The following is an 18,160-nucleotide window of genomic DNA, read 5'->3' as shown; positions in this document are numbered from 1 at the left end:
GTTGGGGCATTAAGGAAGAAAAAAAAAAAAAACACAAAACTGTCCACAACCTGCACGAGAGAGGGCACAAAAACCAAAACAAATCATTGTGTCAGTTTGGCCGAGCACGTATGTGACCACACGGAAAGTGTGGAGGTCAGAGCCGGGTAACAGACACCGTGTGTGTCGGTCGTGTCGAGCATCTCGTCCTAAATGCAGTCCGGGGCTGCGCGCTAGCATCCGCGCTAGCATCGGCGCTAGCATCATATTGTTCACGTTTCCACGACGAGCTGGTTTCTGCCACCTGGTAAGTGAAGCTTCGCGGCTTGTTGCGGGGGTTTCGTTCGTGGGGGGCGTTTAGTTGGGACCTGCAGGGCAGGTTGTCTGGAAAAGAGCCGGCTGACATTAGACCAGTTTGAAAAGACCAGTCAGAAATCTGACGACGTGTTGTGCAGCCAGTTAGCAATGGAGCAAGGACGCGGCAGCGTCACCAGGTGAAGTTGATGCGAGTGAACGCACCTCAAGGCTGAAGCGCCCTAGGGTGCTGCTTTAAAACTGATTTCAGCTCATGTTTCTGCTCTGAGCTTATTACATGCGGGGAAAATGTGCAATAAACCCGCAGCAGCGCAGATGGATGGAAACAGAAGTTTAATATTAACGAACTGGCACAAATTCATGCAGGCCCCCGAATATGGAGCTGGAATAATTATCGGTCCTGATAATGTGATACCGTGACGTGTGTTTGCTCAACTCAGCCCAGTATTTCCTCTAAAAATAAAAAAACCTTTAAAGGTGACCCACACAAACAAAAGCTATAAGGTCTTTGTTTACATTTCTTGTCCGGTCTGAAACCTGCGCTCGGTAAATAAAAACGACCATAGAGAACAAGCTGAAGTGAAACACATTTTGGTTCTGTCTGGCCCACATGATGGGCCTGCCATTTTGTCCCACCAAGCAGCAGTGACTGTCCAAACGGCACCATGTGTGATATTTTCTCACAGTGATAATTTTATTGAAACTTTTTGGCCCAAAGGAAGAAATTCAGGTCAAATCCTCCAGACAAAGAGTAAAAAAAACAGCAGAAAGTTTGATAATACAAAGATATAAAATAATAATATTAAATAAAACGTCATGGATCGTGACGCATTAGTGCTCAGTATAATACAACTTTTAAATGTGACTATCAGAAAAACAGATTAATAATTGAAGCATGTGTGTCTTTTCCCAGGTGTGTGTGTGTGTGTGTGTGTGTGTGTGAGACATGTAGCAGGTGGTGCAGAGCCACCACAGCACGTTAGAGAAGGTACTCATGGGGATAGATTGATTGTGTTGTGTGTGTGTACTGTAGTTGTGCAAAGTGTGTGTTCATGAACTTATTCTCTGGACTCCAGGCTGATCCAACAGCACTTCACTCTACTTATTATTTTGAGGTCTCCTGGTTTATTATGGTAGAGTTTCCTTTGTTTTTTATAATGTGTGTGAGCTTTGCTGTTTTCTTTCTTCCCACAGCAGGAGGACAAGCCTCTGTTCATCTGCTAAACATGTCATCTACTCTGGACTGAGAGCTAAAATGGTAGGATGGTGTGACAACAGATCTACAAATTATTTTAATAATTACTGTTTTTTATTGTTTGTGTTTGTTTTTGAAGTACTTTGAATGAGATCTGATAGACTTTATGTAGATTTAACATATTAAAAATGGTCCACTCCACAATAATTTACATTATTGTCAGTGAGATGACACTTTATTGATCATCTGACAGGGAAATTCATGATCCTCAAAAATGTTGAGGGCTTATCTATACTCAATAAATAAGACTAAGATTATGAACAGAATCACGTTGTGGTATTTCTATAATATCATGATCACTTGTGCAATGTAAAACTCCACCAGCACAGTTTTGTTCCATCAGATGGTCATAAAACACTGTCTATTATTAATAAATACACAAATCAGTGATTTACATATTATGCAGTTAAGCCAATTTTTTGATATATTGATTTGCACTGTAAAGTGTGAGTGATTAGACTACACAAATTTTTATGATGGGTTCTCCTCTGGGTCATGTGTTTGCTAAGTTACGATCTCCTCTTCATTTGTTTAAAGGTGTGGCACTGTCAGAGTCCTGTGTGACAGACTACCATCAGAGAATTGGATATAATCCCCACAGAAAATGGAAGACTCTTCTCACTTGTACGTTACTGAAGCTGGAGAAAATGAGGATATAGAAGCAAATGAGGACATTTATCACGATGAAACAAAAACAGAACCAGAGATGGTTGAATCTCTGTCTCCAGATCTTCACAGACATCCCAAACAGGGTCCTGAGAGACACTGGGACTCTTTTCCCTGTCAGCACTGTGAGAAATGTTTTACCAGCAGGCAAGGTGTGGAACAACACATGCACACTCATGCTTTGGAAGACAATGAGGCACACTCATACAAAAGCAATAAGAGCGACCCGTGTTTTGATACAAATGTAGGTCAGCTGCAGCACGAGAAGCTGGAAACGGCAGATATGCAGCTTCAAACTTCATCCTCCACTGGCTCTAATAGTTCCATTCTGTCAGGTGGAGACTGCTCTGTTCAGGCAGACAAACACAGAGCATTAGATGACCATCAAGCACACAGCAAGTGCTGTGAAAAGATATTCACTACATATACCAACAAGCAACAACATGAGTGCAGGATCCATAGGCAGCACCTGCAGCTCATGTGTGCAGAAAAAACTCAGCAGGAGGAGAATCTTCAGAGGATATTTGGTGAAACATCACAACAGGAAACACAGCGTGGTGACAGTATAGCCCCTGCAGCTGTTCTGGAGAATGAAGGGAAACACACAGAACAATACATGCTAGATATCCCCAGCAATATTTCAGAGAATCTCAGTTTTTACATTGATGGAAAGATTGTGTCAACAAGTACAGTCAGTAGTTGTGAAGCAGCTGAGGTTCATTCGGGGTCTTCAACTTTGGTTGGACTAGATGCCCTTATTCTGGACCCCACCCAAATCAGCCAGGTTTTAAATACAGATTCAATTACATGCAAAGAAGTCCCTGGGCAACCACCTGCTAAGAGAAGAACTGCGACACCACCTCTTTTGCCACAGATTAAAACTGAACTGGAGTCTGAGGTGGTGGCGTCTTCTTGTTCCTCATCCCTCGTATCTTCTTTAATTGAGAATCTGCTTCCTCAGAGTACAGAGTCGAGTGTTGTGCAGAAGGAAAGAACAGTGTTTCTGTCTCCTAAGCTGAAGCAGCTCCTGGAGAAGCAGGACGGCCTTAAACCGACACTTGCCCTGATCGCAGATGGACAGAAGCCCTGTTCACCTGTCTCTCTCTCAGTCCTCCCTGCTGGATCCGGAAGGTTTAAAAGAAGGACTGGATCTCCAACAAGTTCACCTCAGCAAAACCCAACATCTGAGGAAACAGCCACACCAGACATGGGGGATTTTGACCCTGAAGGTACAGGACAGATTGAGACCCCGCATGTCTCACCCGTGCACCCAACGCCAGATGAAAGTGACAGAACTCCATCTTTGGAGGAACCGGCGGTCTTGACAGAGACTTGGCCCCCCATGACAGGAGGCAATTCCTGTAACCAGCAACCACTGGATCTCTCTAATGCCGTTAAAAGAAATGAAGATGTAGCTTTAGCTGATTCTGTGCTGGATTTGAGCTTGCAGAAAAAGAGCCCGGATGCATCTGAACTGACATTAAATTTAGTTTCACAGACAGTTCTGAAAGAGGGCAATTCAAGTAGATGCATGATGGAGAAAGTCATAGTAAATACCGGAGAGCAAAGTGTAAGCTTAAGGGATTCTGACACTCCTTTGGTCACAGACTTTGCCATAGTCACCAGTTCTGACATGGTGACCCCAGTGGAAACTGTTACAGAAGGACTTGTTTATGGACTTGCCCTTCCTCCCAATTCTCTGACTCCATCACCTGCCTCCCTTACCCCTGTTGCCTTGCAGCCAGCTTCACCATGCACCATAGCATTTGCTTCCCCAGTCTCGCACACTATGCTTCCTACTGCTCCTTCTTTAATTACAGTTTTGGCACCACCACCTGTTTCTGACCCTACAAATCAACCTATCCAGGTATTAGGCCCAAATTTATCACCCAAACCTTTGGTAATCTGCACAGAAAATGCATTAAATTCTTCAGAGTGTGATTTAACCACAGCATTTGCCACTGCAGATTCCACAAACCTCGTCACTCTCTCCCAGCCCCTTGACCAGACTTTAAATCTCCCTGGTCATGTGTTTCTCACTGATCAGATTGCTCTCAATCCATCTATGGTCGACTCCGCTCCTGCATCTGACATACCATTCACATCCACTGTAGCTTTAAACGACTCCCTCATCAACTCTTACAACATTACTAGCAACACAGTGTTGATAGAGTGCACAATAGCTCTCGAAGCCCCAGGGAGTGGAGTCCCTGCCGCAGTTACCTTACAGGAAAACCCTGCTGAACCTCCAGCACCTGCACAGATGGTTGTTAATCACATAGAACAGCAGCAGATAGTATCAGTGCCCAACCCTCAGGCTGTGGATCCCACTATTCTTGTGTCCTCCATTGCAGAATCAGTCACCCTGTCTACCACCACCTCAGTGTTATCTGATTGCCCTGATGCAGGTGAAACAAGTCCTGCCCCAGAACCTGCAAAGGCAGAGCCACTGACCACAAAGGAGAAGGAAGCTGCTGACGGTTATGTCTCCATAAATAACACACCAGCTGACGCTCTGCAACAGTCGTTCACCAAAAATTTCATCTGCAATGTGTGTGATAAGCTTTTCCATTCAATGAAAGAACTAGGCCATCATGTAGGCGACCACGCCGATGAATGGCCCTACAAATGTGAGTTCTGTGTGCTGCTCTTCGGCAAACCCTCTGCTTTGCTGGACCATCGCACCAGCCTTCATGGTGTTGGCAAGACTTACGTTTGCAGTGCATGCACGAAGGAATTTGTCTACCTTTGCAATCTGAAACAGCATCAGGAGGAGTTGCATCCTGGCCAACAGTGTACATACACAGAAGAAGAAAAGGGGAAGTTAAGACCCCAGAACTATAACAACTTGTCAAAAGTCAACATGGAGCCGTCAGTGGCCGATGCTCCGGAGGAACCCAAGAAAGTGGTGACAAAGGAGGAAGGTGAAGTGGACATGGCTACTGAGGAACTGTTTACGACGATTAAAGTTATGGCCTCAGATGGAGGCAAAGTGAAAGGGCCTGATGTTCGTCTTGGTATTAACCAACACTATCCCAGCTTCAAGCCCCCTCCGTTTCCTTATCATAACAGATCGCCCGCTGGCTCGATGGCATCGGCTACAAACTTCACCACCCACAACATCCCACAGACCTTTAGTACAGCCATTCGGTGCACCAAGTGTGGGAAAAGCTTTGATAACATGCCTGAGCTGCACAAGCACATACTGGCTTGTGCAAATGCCAGTGACAAAAGGCGATACACACCCAAAAAGAATCCGATTCCTCTACGGCACTTTGCCAAAGCCCAGAATGGGGTGCTGTCTACTAATCGACTAAATGGCTCGAACAGAGCCAGCCAGTCAAACAAGTCCAGACCTGGTCAAGAGTCGCCAGTAAAGTTGAAATTCAAAGTAATGACCAAAAGGAAGAAGAAGCTGGGCCACAGGGTTATGCCACAGAGGAACAAGTCAGTCTCCTCATCACATAAAGTGCCATCTGCACAGGCGGACGAGCAGCATGACATATTTGTTTGCCCACACTGCAACAGGGAGTTCACGATGCGTCGCAGCAGAACCAAACACATGGCAGTGTGTCCCAAGAAACTTAAAGAGGTGAAGAAAAGGAAAGAAGGAGGAATCTCAGTGACAAAGGAAAACCATGGACACCTGCATAGAGGGGTTTCCCATGTTGATGAAAAACAACAAGACTCACCTCAGCATAAAACCAGACTGCAGACGTCCGGCCCTACTAAAAGACCTTCCATCCTACCAGTGCAGACTGTCTTTGCAAACAAAAGAAGTAAAATAATCATAAAGGAAAGCATGCAGCCAAAACAAGAGACACCAACTCTGAGTGAACTCCCTATTGTTCGCACTTTCAACCCTGCTATGCGCCAGTATAGCAGGGTGCCGCACAATGTCAAAGGAATTCCCATTAAAATCACCATAGTGAAACCACAACAGATTGTACCCCAGAAGGATGAGTTGCCTCCCTCCCAGAGCTGTGAAGAGGCAATGGGAGCCGCCACCAGCAGCTCTGAGCAGAGCGCCACAGCTTAAGACTACTAGACACCTGTCGGAGGATGAGCAGGTAGCAAAAGCACAATTTAAGAACATCTGCAAAATTAAAATGAAAAAGCAATTTATGCTTTTACAAAAAGATACAGTCAAATAATTTCTTTCTCCACGTTTTGTCGTTTTCAGGGCCCTGCCCTGTGGAACTCCTCATACATCTTCAGTCCTGCTAAAGACTAGACCGCAAAGAGAGATAACTACTAATCGCACTGTCACCCCCATATGTTGCATTATACTGTACAAAAAGTGACTGGATATAGGACAGATGAAAAAGCCTAAGGAGACTGCAGTGACTGGATGTGTTTTGAGTATTCGAATGCTTTTGTAGTAGCTTGAAGTTTTGTAGATTTCTCCTTGATTTCTAAACTCTGTCAACAGCTTAGATTTGCACTTTGAAGTTAATCCGACTGCTACGTGTCATGAAAAGTGAGGAACTGAGCTGAAGGTCTCCTCATTTCCTACTTCTTTAGAGAGGATGGCAGGTGGCAATCATTTTCAGCATGCATTTGCACTTTTCCTTATCTGTTGTCTGTGGCCTTTTGGTTTGAACTTACTGCATGCTGTGTGCTTATACTACAGCCGGTGTACATTAATTTAGGATGGATTGTGTTGATGCAGTTCAGGCTTAAACACTTAATCAGGTGTGTTTAGGTGTGATTCATCATAATCACTGTAATTACATGAAAAACACATCAAGATTAAACAAATCAGAGAAACGTTTTGCTCTATTGTGCAGTGGAACACGAGCTACCTGTCAGAAATCTTAAGGATACCGACACTGTTGATTATCGTTAGGGAAGTTATTGTTTTCAGTATTCGAGGGAGGGATTGTGTGAATTTAATCAGTTTATTGCTACAGGTCGATATTGTGTCTTATGTGGTTGGCCCAAAAGCTGTTGTTTTTATGATGTGAGGTTTGAGTATAATGCTCTTAATGTGCCATCAAGTGTGTATAATGTGATGAGTGACCATAATTCAGTATTTACTTCAGTGGCCCGACCAAACAGATCCACCACAACTGAAAGGCTTTTTTACGTTTCTCCATTTAAAGGTCTGTGTGGGGGCAGGTCAAAATGTAGATTACTTTAAAAGGTTCCTTTAATCTGCAAGTTAAAAAAAATACTAAACATAAACTTCCCTATAATTAACAGCCTGTTAATGCAATAATGTTCGTTTTAGTAATAAACAAACTTTAAGATTTTCAGGCTCGACACGTAACGTGTCCACCGTTGCACTGCAGTCCCAAACAGAACTACTGTAAAAATTCTGTGCAGACTTTATGCATCATTGTCACTTTTACAAGAAGGAGTGTTCAGTTCTGAATAGTACTGACCGAGTCGAGTCCAAAGCTTGGCTCCACTACGTTTCTGCTGAAATCCCAAAATATTTACGGTCTAGCATTTAGGCTTTGTTTGGCGCTTCTACAAATTCTTGTCCAAAATATGATTTTGTGTGTGTGTGTTTTCTGTATATCTTCATGTTGGTTTAAGGTCTATGTCATCTGTAGCATACAAACACTTCATTGCTTCTACTGTGTGTGACAGTTCTCCACAGTTTACTGTGTGAGGTGTGTATAATGAATCTGGCCATGTATAAACTACAAATTGGGAGTGTTCGATCAGTTATGGGCTGTTTTTTTGCTCAAGCCCTGTAGTGATGTGGAAATGTCAATGGCAAGTTTTCACTAATCTCAGAATGAGTGTGATGCATTGTATCTGTAAGGATTTTATCTGTGAGTCACTAGTTTAAAGATTTAGTGCTATACAGGGTAATTATTTCATAACGAGTAACCTGAACTATATTGATTAGGACAGACTAAAACTTGACGGTGATCCCTATCTAAGGCAGAGTGAGCTTCTGTTTTACATTTTTGCCTTTTCATCCCTAATATTCCTTCATTCAGGCAGACTGCAATGTGTTGGATGTTCACGTTTGGGAGACCATTATTTAACTGTGAAAAGTGCTTGTAGAATTTTGAAGTGCAAATTTAGTTATGTATATTTATTAATAATTTAAAATCACATTGCAAATTCTCTTATGATTTGCACTTTTTTTTTTTTTTTCAAGTGAGTGTTAAAAATAAATGAAGAATGTTAAGGCTCCAAATGTCTGTGCGTGTTTCTTTAGTAAACACTAACACTGAATCAGACGCATCACTGGAGGTGTATGAAGGAATAAATGAATAGAGTGTAACATGTAACTTAACTGCAGCAGGTAGTTACTGCGTGACTACAAATGGCTAAAATGCCCAGGTGGTGGCACACTTTCCTTATTTTCTGGAGTGATGGATTCAACAGAGATGATATTTTTTAATGCCACTGCATCTCTCCTGCACTCCCACATTCTGTTTGAAAAATCCATTTACATTCACACATGGTTTTATGCTATTTTTAAAGCTTTCTCTCCAACACCAGTGTTTATACATTTGAAGTCTCCATGCAAATGTCTCCAGAACCACCATCCTGTGACCTGTTTTCTGGGATTATTCTGGTGAATAGTCATGTAGAACAGCTGTTTGATAACATTCATCTGTCCTATTAAACTGGATTTAATACGTAAACACAAGTGGAGATAAAGTTGATAATTAACCGGAAGGTGAACAATTTTTACATGCCACATGCCATGTAAAAACATGCCATTCCCTATTATTGCAGTAAAAGTGAGGTACATTTGAAGCAGCTTGAGTTTTCAGGCAGCTAATGCGTAACTGCTTAAAGAACAGGACGAGCATCTTTGAGTCCAGAGTCGTCTCCAGAAAACCAATTTGCACAAGCTCAGTTTTGAGGGGAAATTCTAATTAGTAAAATTGGCTGTGGGTGAACGAGTTGCTGAAAGAGTAGAACTGGTGAATAGTGTAGCTAATGCTGAGGAAACAGTGAGAGCAGGGAAGCAGGGGTTGTTGGTAAACACATGTTATTATTCAATGCATGAGCACTATGTGTTGTATAAATGCCTGTGTACCAAGGTTTCAGGTATGACAGCAGTATAGAGAGGACTAGTGAACAGGATCACTATGGTAGCTGAGAATACACTTCACATGGGTGTGTTTGTCTTATTGTTTGTCCTGGGATGAGTGGGTTGGTGTCAATCTAATTTTGCTTCAGAGCTCACATTACCACAACCTGTGCCAGTGCACAAAACGACAAACCTGAGACCCACTGCTATGATTGCAGCTTTGGTTGTGGTAATTTTGCACATGCATTCCCTGTTGTTGTCCTGCCTTTGCATCTCCTTGATCCTAACCCTTTGGTGTCATGCACCACTTGGCCACTAGATGTCCTCAGACTTTCCCCACCACCTGACTTCCGTCTACCTGCTCACCTGTGGCTCATTCCCCAATCACACCTCCATCTTTAACCACCTGTCTGGCCTGTCTTCCTGGGAAATTGTTAGGATCTTCATGGATTTTCTAAGGTGCCTTGCTCTCAGTGTTTGTTCCTGCTGTAAGCTGTTGTTATCACCTGGTCTTCTGAGGTGGTGAAAGGGGTTTTGCTGTACCTGTCTGCCTGTAAGTGAACATTTGGGTCCTCTCTAACTCCTGCCTGTATGGCACCCAACTGTAAAATCCTTCCCCACAGAAGGTTTCAGTTATTCCTGTGTGCAAGACCCAACCCCAAATGCTGGCCTGTGCCAGCTTGCTCACAAATTGCAAAAAGACAAAAAGTAATCTGTGCCTAAGTTTAATTGTTCCTCAGCATGCAGCACAGTGGGCATGGATTTAATTGGAACTTTGGCAGAATTGTTCATTTGCTACAGGCAAATCATATAGTGGTCTAGGGGAACGATCATTTCATGATTCTCCAGTACTATAAGAAATGACTGGTGCTTTGCTGCACATCAATCTGTGACACTGACACATTACTGTAGCCCCCCCCCCTTTGTCACAGCTATAGCCAAAACTGTAATAAGATGCAGACGCACAGGAATGAGCAGCAGCAGGTGAACCAAGCTGTGGGTGTGTTCTCCATCTGAAGGTTATACTTTCACTTTTCACAAGCTTCTAGTGCTTTTCTGATAAATCAGCACAAGTGGATAGTTTCTGTTCTATGACATGTCCAAAGCTCCGGCCAAACAACTTTTCTCAGATTGAACTCATGAGGGTTAGTGCAACATGAGGTGAGGGAAACCAGAAGCCGTCAGCTGCAGGATTCATTACAGGTTGTTTATAATGGACATTTAACATGTTTGTCTTCTTTTTTAATTAAGAATTTCAAAGTCTAATTATAGGCTCTGGGATTTATGGTCTGGTCTTCAGGAGCCTGACAGATGATTTTTAGTTGGTGCCTATAGCAACAAACCACAGCCCTGAGGTACAAGATCTCAGAGCTCTGAAGCTCAGCAATAACTCCAGACTGCAAGGCTGCATTTGTATCAGCAACGCATCTTAGACTCTTAGCCCTGGGCCATGCTGGATTCACATTGGAGGTTTTGATGAGAAGTGAGGACTCAGAGATGACTGAAAGGAAAAACAGCCATTCCAGACATGTAAGGAGAGATCTCTCGATAATTTCACCAGTATTCTTGAAAGTTTAATAAACAACATTAATACTGAACTAACATCCATAAAAATTAATTTTTTCCCCCTTCCCTCTAGTGGGTTAGAGTCTGCACCTGTTTTGTCCAAATGCAGGGAGACTAGCAGAATGATGAGTGTGTCACATGGAGTTAAAAATGAAGTTTTCCTGTGCAGGTGAACAGGTGACGCTCAAATGATGACAGGGCCCATCAGATCACAGTGTTTCAGTGGAGACAATGAGAGATTGACAATCACAGCACAGGTTGACATGACAGTGATGTGTTCTGAGGAAAACTGCCCCTTTAATAAGCTCTTCATCTGAACATTAACTTTCTTCTTGCATGTTCTTTTTTCTGTGCACTTTCTTTGTAGTCGGCAATCGGCCTGGTCCGATGTCCCTTGAAATCCAGAGCCCTGATCTCAGCAGATGTTTGAACATGTAGGCGCTGACGTCTCCTAACACAGTTAGTTAATGTTCAACAATTATATAAGACTGAGTTCAAGAGAAACATGAACACGTGTCTGGCATTATGAAGGTAACCCATCATTACACCAATACAATATAGGGATAAAGTACTTTTGTACTATTCTCTGTTTGACTCATGCTGTTCATGTGGGAGCAGACATGGTAATGAGGACATTAATAAAGGATGCAGATTCATTTTTAATGATCCACCAGCTCCTTTGGTTAGAAACAGATTTTCATGTTTGGAATCTGTGTTTGGCTTTGAGAGGGGCTTGTGATTGTGCTATTTTTTTTTTTCCCAGCACATGCAAAGTGCTGCATAAAACCCGCATACACCTGACTGTGTGTATGAGAGAGACGCAGGATCGCTCTTCTGTCTATATTTGGAAAATAATCCCTACATAGGAAAGCAAGGGGGAGTGACGGAAAGTAAGAAATAACTTTATTATACTCTGGGGAATTTCTTTTGGATCCAGGCATTAAACACGTTGTGTAGATCGCAGACGAGAAGGAACAAGTAATGGCAGAGGTGTGTATATATAATAAATCTAACAGGGCAGACATAATGACAGGTATGAGACCTGCATGGATCCCAGAACATCTTTCCCTGCAGCTGGTGACTGGAGTCTTTAAGTCCTGGTTTTCCTCTCCGTGACTTCCAGGCTCCCATCTAACGTGAACAGACCTATTGCATGTTGTTTGCTTGCAGCACATACAGTCTAGAAACTTGCCAAATATGCTGCTGAGGACAGATGTTATCACATGTATCTGTTATAGTGTCCATTTCCCGACATGCGTCCCTGTCAACTCATCATAGAGCCATAGATTCAGATTGGATTGAAAAGGGAGTGGGACAACCATAGCCCAGCACTACAAGCGGCAGCTGTTTGAAGTGGTTATACACACATGCCCACACAGTCGTCTCTATTCTCACTTTTGTCAGAGGAGTCTTCTCTCTGCAGCAGGCTTCTCCTTCTCGTCGCACTGTCTCTCCCTCTCTCTCTCTCTCTCTCTCTCTCTCTCTTGCTTTGTTCATGCTGTGTTTGCTGTGCTCTCTGTCTGAGGCAGCGCTACACTGGAGAGCACTAATGAGCAAGCTGGGAGCAAACTACCACAGATCTTCCATCAGCTGAGGAGCAGAAACCACTCTGACGGCATCTGAGGCAACAAGAGGCAGGACTGATCTGCAGTCAGTGGGGAGGCAGCTGCAAAAAGCAGATGACAGCCCTGGGAAAGGCACAGGCGAAGTGAGCTGGTTGACAGTAGAGAATTGTTCCAGACCTTCTCCACACTTGGAGGCTGACCCTCAGTGCACTCTCTCTCTCTGAAAGCCGCAGGACCTTTCCCCTCCCGGAGAAGCTCGGCCATGGAGCAGACGCTCACCTGCAGCAGAAGCCCCTTCTCCCAGGTGTTTGGACGTCAGGGTCAGCTCATGCAAGCGAGTGAGTGTTAAGTCTGCAAAATATCAAAACAGCAAAGTTTCATTTATCTCCTTTGATCCTGTTTGAGTTTCAATAATGGGTGCACACCCTGACACAGATCCAAATTAGCCATCACACGGTTTCAAAGTGGACTATAGTGAGAAAATGACAGATTCGAATTCTGCAGTGTGGTTACACAAGGTTAAGTCAGATGGGGTTGAAAATGTGTGTCCTACTTTCAACAAAAATCAGCAGGAAATATTTTTAATATGGCTTTTCCTTTAAACCACCTTCAGGTTCAATTTATCATTTTGTATGTTGCAGTATTTTAATCATGCTTCATTAATATACCTGTAGAAGAGTGATTGTTTGCATCTTTAGTACAGGTTGTATGCATCCTGTCCACTGCATGAAATCCCTGTGAGAAAGAAATTCATATTTCATACTAGAATAGGATTCCTGCCTCTGTTTGTAGGGGCTTTCACATAATCCTTTGTGCCATGTCAGTTTGACATCACTACTGACAAAGGTAGTGGTATATAGTTTGGCACAAGGATGTGTTAATGTTGATGGGGTGTGATGCTCCTATTATGTACAAGAAAGATGTCAGGTGTGTGTGTGTGTGTGTGTGTGTGTGTGTGTGGGATGTGTGTGTGTGTGTGTCTTTGCAGCAGCAGACCTCTCTCTTAATGCATATTGTTAAAATCATTTTATTGCTTTGTGGCCGAACAAGCTAAAAGTCTAAAAGGGGAAAAAAGCCCGTTGTCACTGGACTAAAATCCTGTATCATGTATCATTAACACAGAGCAGCATCGACGACTGCAAAACATAATATTGTCCGATACAACAGTCCAGCAATAAATGTGATTTTTGTCACCTAACTTCTTTGTTACACTGGAGGGCGTATTGATCTTACTCACCAACTGACATGTGCACAAGTAATTCTGCACCAGATGTGGCTGCACAAGTCCTACAAATAAATTTTGTAGAGTTTATGTTATGTCTGAGGCTGCTGATGAACTGGGGAGTCAAAGTGTGATGTTTGCTCATAGTTGTGAAGCTATGATCACTTATTTTCATTCATCAATAAATATTGGTTTTCTTTTCGGCTGCTGTTTGCAAAAAGGAATGTGATGTCCTGTTTTTTCGACAACAGATTTTTTCTTTCCCATTGACCTTATTGTGGTTGCTGTGTGTTTGGAGTTCTTTGTGATCACAATGGCTTAGACTGATTTCAATGATTGAAATAATTACTCACCCAGCTGCACGTACAGGGAGAGTGGAGAGTGCAGCAGGAAGTCTAACCCCAGGAAAAATCAACGGAAAGGACTTGACTGGGAAAATCTTCTAGACGTGTCAAGGTTTCTCTTGTGCAGTTTGCCTTTGGGCTGGATTGCATCCTGGACAGCTATTCACACTGAATATTCAGTATTTGTTGCACATTTAGTTTGCGTGTACCCGTGCGGCATTATTGTATTCCTTCTGTTGCTTTCGTCCATTCAGATTAAACTTAAAGACAACTTGGAGTAAAACTGTGCGGCTCATTTGCAACGACTTCCCTCCTGTACCTGCTTATCAGTCACAGCGTAGGTGAGAGCGCTGGGTGAATTGCACCAAAATGCCACTCTGGACGTGAGAATGACATTATCGTTGCGTGTGTTGTGGAGAATTACAGTCAGTCTTGCACTCCCGAAGTTATCTATGCTCTTTGAAGCTGGTGCTGCATGTTGGTGATTTGTGAGAGGGAAGCGAAGGGGAGATGGAAGGAGCGCAGAGGGAGGTGAGGGGATGGGGGCAAGAAAGTGAGCAAGCTGCAAATTGTGTGAATAAGAGATGTGGGTTTTTTTTCACACTATTTTTAGCAACAACCTTACTTACTGTTACGCAGCTGCTGGAAGACTAATCCACATAGCACTGGCTTGCAATATCTGCACAGTAATTATAAGGGGATTTTTTTTTGGTTATCTTTGGCTGTCACCCATCGTTGGATCAAAAGTCTCTCAGCCATATGCAAAGGCCTGCCTGAATTGCGGAGAAGAAATTCATTACATGAGTGTTGCACATGCTCGAAGACTTGAATATTAACAACCTTCTGGTGGTTCCCTAGCAGAATAAACACTTGACAGAATATTTTTTTCTCATGCATTACATTTCACGTGGCAGGGCCAGGTGCCTAATCCTGCTACAGTTCTCTTGCTCCCCACCGGTGGTGTGATTTGTTCTGTGTTCAGTCTTGTGATGTGTTGTCAGACATCCCTCGGCAGCCTGTGCCTCCCGCTTGTTGAGCGAGCGTGACAACTTGGTGTCCCGGCATTGAAATAGTCAACGTATTTGGGGAATGTTGATGTCTCATGTCTGAGACTTTTCAAGGTTAGTCCATTGTGTGAAAAATGATTTCTGCAAATCATCCCACGTGTGTGTGGTTGTGGTATCAAACATCTTTGCATTTTCATATAATGGAAGTAAATAGATCTTGTCCCTCTTCAGGATTAAAGATGGTTCCTGGCACCTTAATGCAAAAGACTGTTTAAAATCCCAATAAGCAGCATTTGACTGTGCAAGAGCAGGAAACATACTTAGGTAGGTTGTTGACGTTATTGTGGATCAATAGTGTCACTGCAGGAGGAAGCTGTGGCTGTTAAAATGTGGCTCCTGGCTGTTACTCAGTTTGAACAGAAGCTTCCCAGTTTTTCCTATCTGCCATTGTTTCTTGGCTTAAATTCCAGGTATCGGCCCCTGACAGTTAAAATAAATCTGCATGTAAAATGATTAATGTGCATTGCTAATTTTCCAGTTTTCCTTTCTCTCTGCTTCACGTTTAAGCCCAATGATATGCTCAACTAATTTGATTTCTAAAACATGCATAACATTGTCATGTTGTATCTAGTGCATTGCTTAAACCCATATGAAGAATAGAACAAGGAAAATAAAAATTGTGTTTAAATATCTTAACATGTTCATTTTGATTCAGACTTTTTATCCAAAAGAGATTTGGACAGAAAGTAACAGCCTTGAAATTATGCAGCTCTGAATGACACTGCTAAGAGTTTGATAACCATTTTAATTAAGGTTGTATCTCCAGTAAAACCACACTGACGTTACGGCTTTTGGAGACTGCATGAACACTGGAGGTTTAGCAGCGGAGGATGGAGACTGTTTCCTCGCTGTTGAATGAAACCTGAATAAACCATTGTTAAATCCCTGCTCAGGAGAGGTGAGCTTGATTTGAAGTTTTAATACGTGACCACTGCAGGTGTAGAACATATTTTGGTTTTCTTTGAAGTGACTAATTCCTCTCCTTCAACTTACGTCATGGTTCCAGCGCGCTCACAGATTCCTCACACCTACTTACCCGGTGGGCTTTCCTGCAGTAAGAGATTAGCTTCATACTCCCGCTAATCATGTAGGAGTCACGTTGCAAAGTGGGCCCACTAAGGTACCGTCATTTTTATTTCTTTATGTTTTTCCAAGTGGGGAGTTGTGGATTTTAGCTGCTTTGCAGATTCACACTGATTTCTTCTATTCAGTGTTTTTTTTTGGTTTGCTCTAAAAGGTAAAGTGTTGAAATAAAATGTTCCACTGTTCCTCTAACTGTGAGTTTGAGAACATTTGGGTCAATAACAAAAGACAAAACATAATCATGTAACATGGTCTAAACCTGTTACTGACAGGTGAATGCAGGTCAGCCATCTGCGTCACATGACTTTGGTCCGTGAAGCTAAATTCCATCTGGGCATTAGAGTCACATGTGAAATATAAATCTTGTGTCTGGGTTCATTTGGCCACCCATGCAAATAAATATCTCAGTTTTCTATCCATATGTGGTGGGTGCGTGAAACTCTTCACGTGTCTCCTCAGCAGTACGTGGCAGGTTTTGGTAGAGTCATTTTTATAGCAACCAAGTTCAATTTTCTCACGGAGGAATTCTGCTGTCAAGGCAGTGATTCTAGTTCAAGCGGTGGACAATGGGACATCTGGTGCTTTGAAAAATGTTATAATGCAACTCCTCCAACCTGTTCCTGTGCCTAGACCTCTCCAGCTTCCATTAACCTTCAGATGGATGAGCACGCGGTCAGTAGGGCCCAAATGAAAACAGGTCAGCAGACTCTGCTGTTGCATCTTGTGTTGTTTCTAACAGAATCTTTATGTGTTGGCAGATCCTGCTGCACATGACTCTGGAAACAGATTACATGTGATTAAAGTTGTTGTGGGTAAAAACACTTTCTGATTTATACAGTCCAGCAACGGCAACGAAGATAACGTTTAATTCTGTGAAGACGTGCTACTGCAGAACGGTACCTTCAAGGACATTACAGTAGATGGTATCGGTCCTGGTTTATGTGTTTCTGTAACATTCTTTTACCTGCTTGCTGCTCCGTCCACCACCGTCCAGGGTGACGTGTGCATAAATCTTTTAACAGCTAATCGATAGGCATCAATGTGCCACATCTGCTGGAGCTACTTCAACATGACTGTTTACAGCTTTGGGTGAAAGTGTATTTGTAAAGGGAGATTTTGTCATCGTTGTCGATTTTATGACCAAGTATTAGCTGATTTATATATTTACTAGCTACGTCTAATATTGTATCTACCACCCCGATGTAAAACAGCTGCATTGCTGCTTCTTGTTTTCTTGGGGTCGTCCAAAAGGTTCTTATAAAATTATATGTGTAGCTAGACAGCAAAAGTTGTTAGTTGATATTTTCTTGTCTTTAGTGACATATTAAAGATCAGTGAAATCCATCATCTGTACCCCCTTAATCCTTAACCAGGGTCCCAGGGATCTGCTGGAGCCTGTCCCAGCTCTCTTTGGGTGAAAGGCAGGGGTCCACCCTGGACAGGTCCCCAGTCCATCACAGGGCCACATAGAGACAAACAACCTCACACACTCACACTCACTCCTATGGGCAATTTAGAGTCACCAATCAACCTGACATACATGTTTTTGGACTGTGGGAGGAAACCAGAGTACCTGGAGAAAACCCACACAAGCACAGGGAGAACATGCAGACTCCACACAGAAAGGCCCCTGATGGGTTTCAAACCAGGAACCTTATTGATGTGAGGCAACACTGCTAACCACTCAACCACTGTGCTGCCCTAGTGGAAGGGTCGGTTCTCCTAAATGACAAAAATAAACCTCACTGTGAACATTAGTCCAGGGGTCTCTGACTCCAGCTCCTCTTTTCCAACTACCTGCCTTTGCAGCTTCTGATTGGCTGAACACACCTGGTCCAGGTAACCAGAGCAGGGTAGGGCAGGGACAGTTGGAAAACCAGCAGGACCTTAGTCCTTGGGGACTGGAGTTAGAGACCCCTGCACTGGGCTGCTTCACCAATGAAATGTTGACAACATAATCTGTGGATTATTGACGAGGACACGGACTTTTCTTTCAGAATGAAAATGGTTCTTGTCGTTTTTAGAGTAGCTACATATTTTTTTGTATTTTGGGTGAGTCCATTCCTTGGGAGGTCCGAACCTGCTGTTT

The 18,160-nt window shown here is 43.0% G+C and overlaps 1 protein-coding gene and 1 long non-coding RNA gene across 2 annotated transcripts; one reads left to right on the top strand and one right to left on the bottom strand.

The window, feature by feature from the left end:
- Positions 1-1,696: 1,696 nt before the first annotated feature.
- On the bottom strand, positions 1,697-2,808 carry LOC117152670 (uncharacterized). The gene is made up of 2 exons (XR_004463113.1): positions 2,685-2,808; positions 1,697-2,562 (listed from the first exon to the last, which is right to left on the bottom strand). It is a non-coding gene; the product is annotated as an uncharacterized LOC117152670 (long non-coding RNA).
- Positions 2,124-7,347, top strand: prdm2a (PR domain containing 2, with ZNF domain a). Its single transcript, XM_033325304.1, has 2 exons — positions 2,124-6,285; positions 6,399-7,347. Exon 1 carries the CDS (start codon positions 2,154-2,156, stop codon positions 6,252-6,254), a length of 4,101 nt encoding a protein of 1,366 aa, XP_033181195.1. The 5' UTR covers positions 2,124-2,153; the 3' UTR covers positions 6,255-6,285; positions 6,399-7,347.
- Positions 7,348-18,160: the final 10,813 nt, after the last annotated feature.

This window comes from Mastacembelus armatus, chromosome 7, assembly GCF_900324485.2.
Source record: "Mastacembelus armatus chromosome 7, fMasArm1.2, whole genome shotgun sequence".
Classification (NCBI taxonomy): Eukaryota; Metazoa; Chordata; class Actinopteri; order Synbranchiformes; family Mastacembelidae; genus Mastacembelus; species Mastacembelus armatus.
The sequence above is the reverse complement of the archived record's forward strand: the minus strand, read 5'-3'. Positions and strand labels throughout refer to the sequence as shown.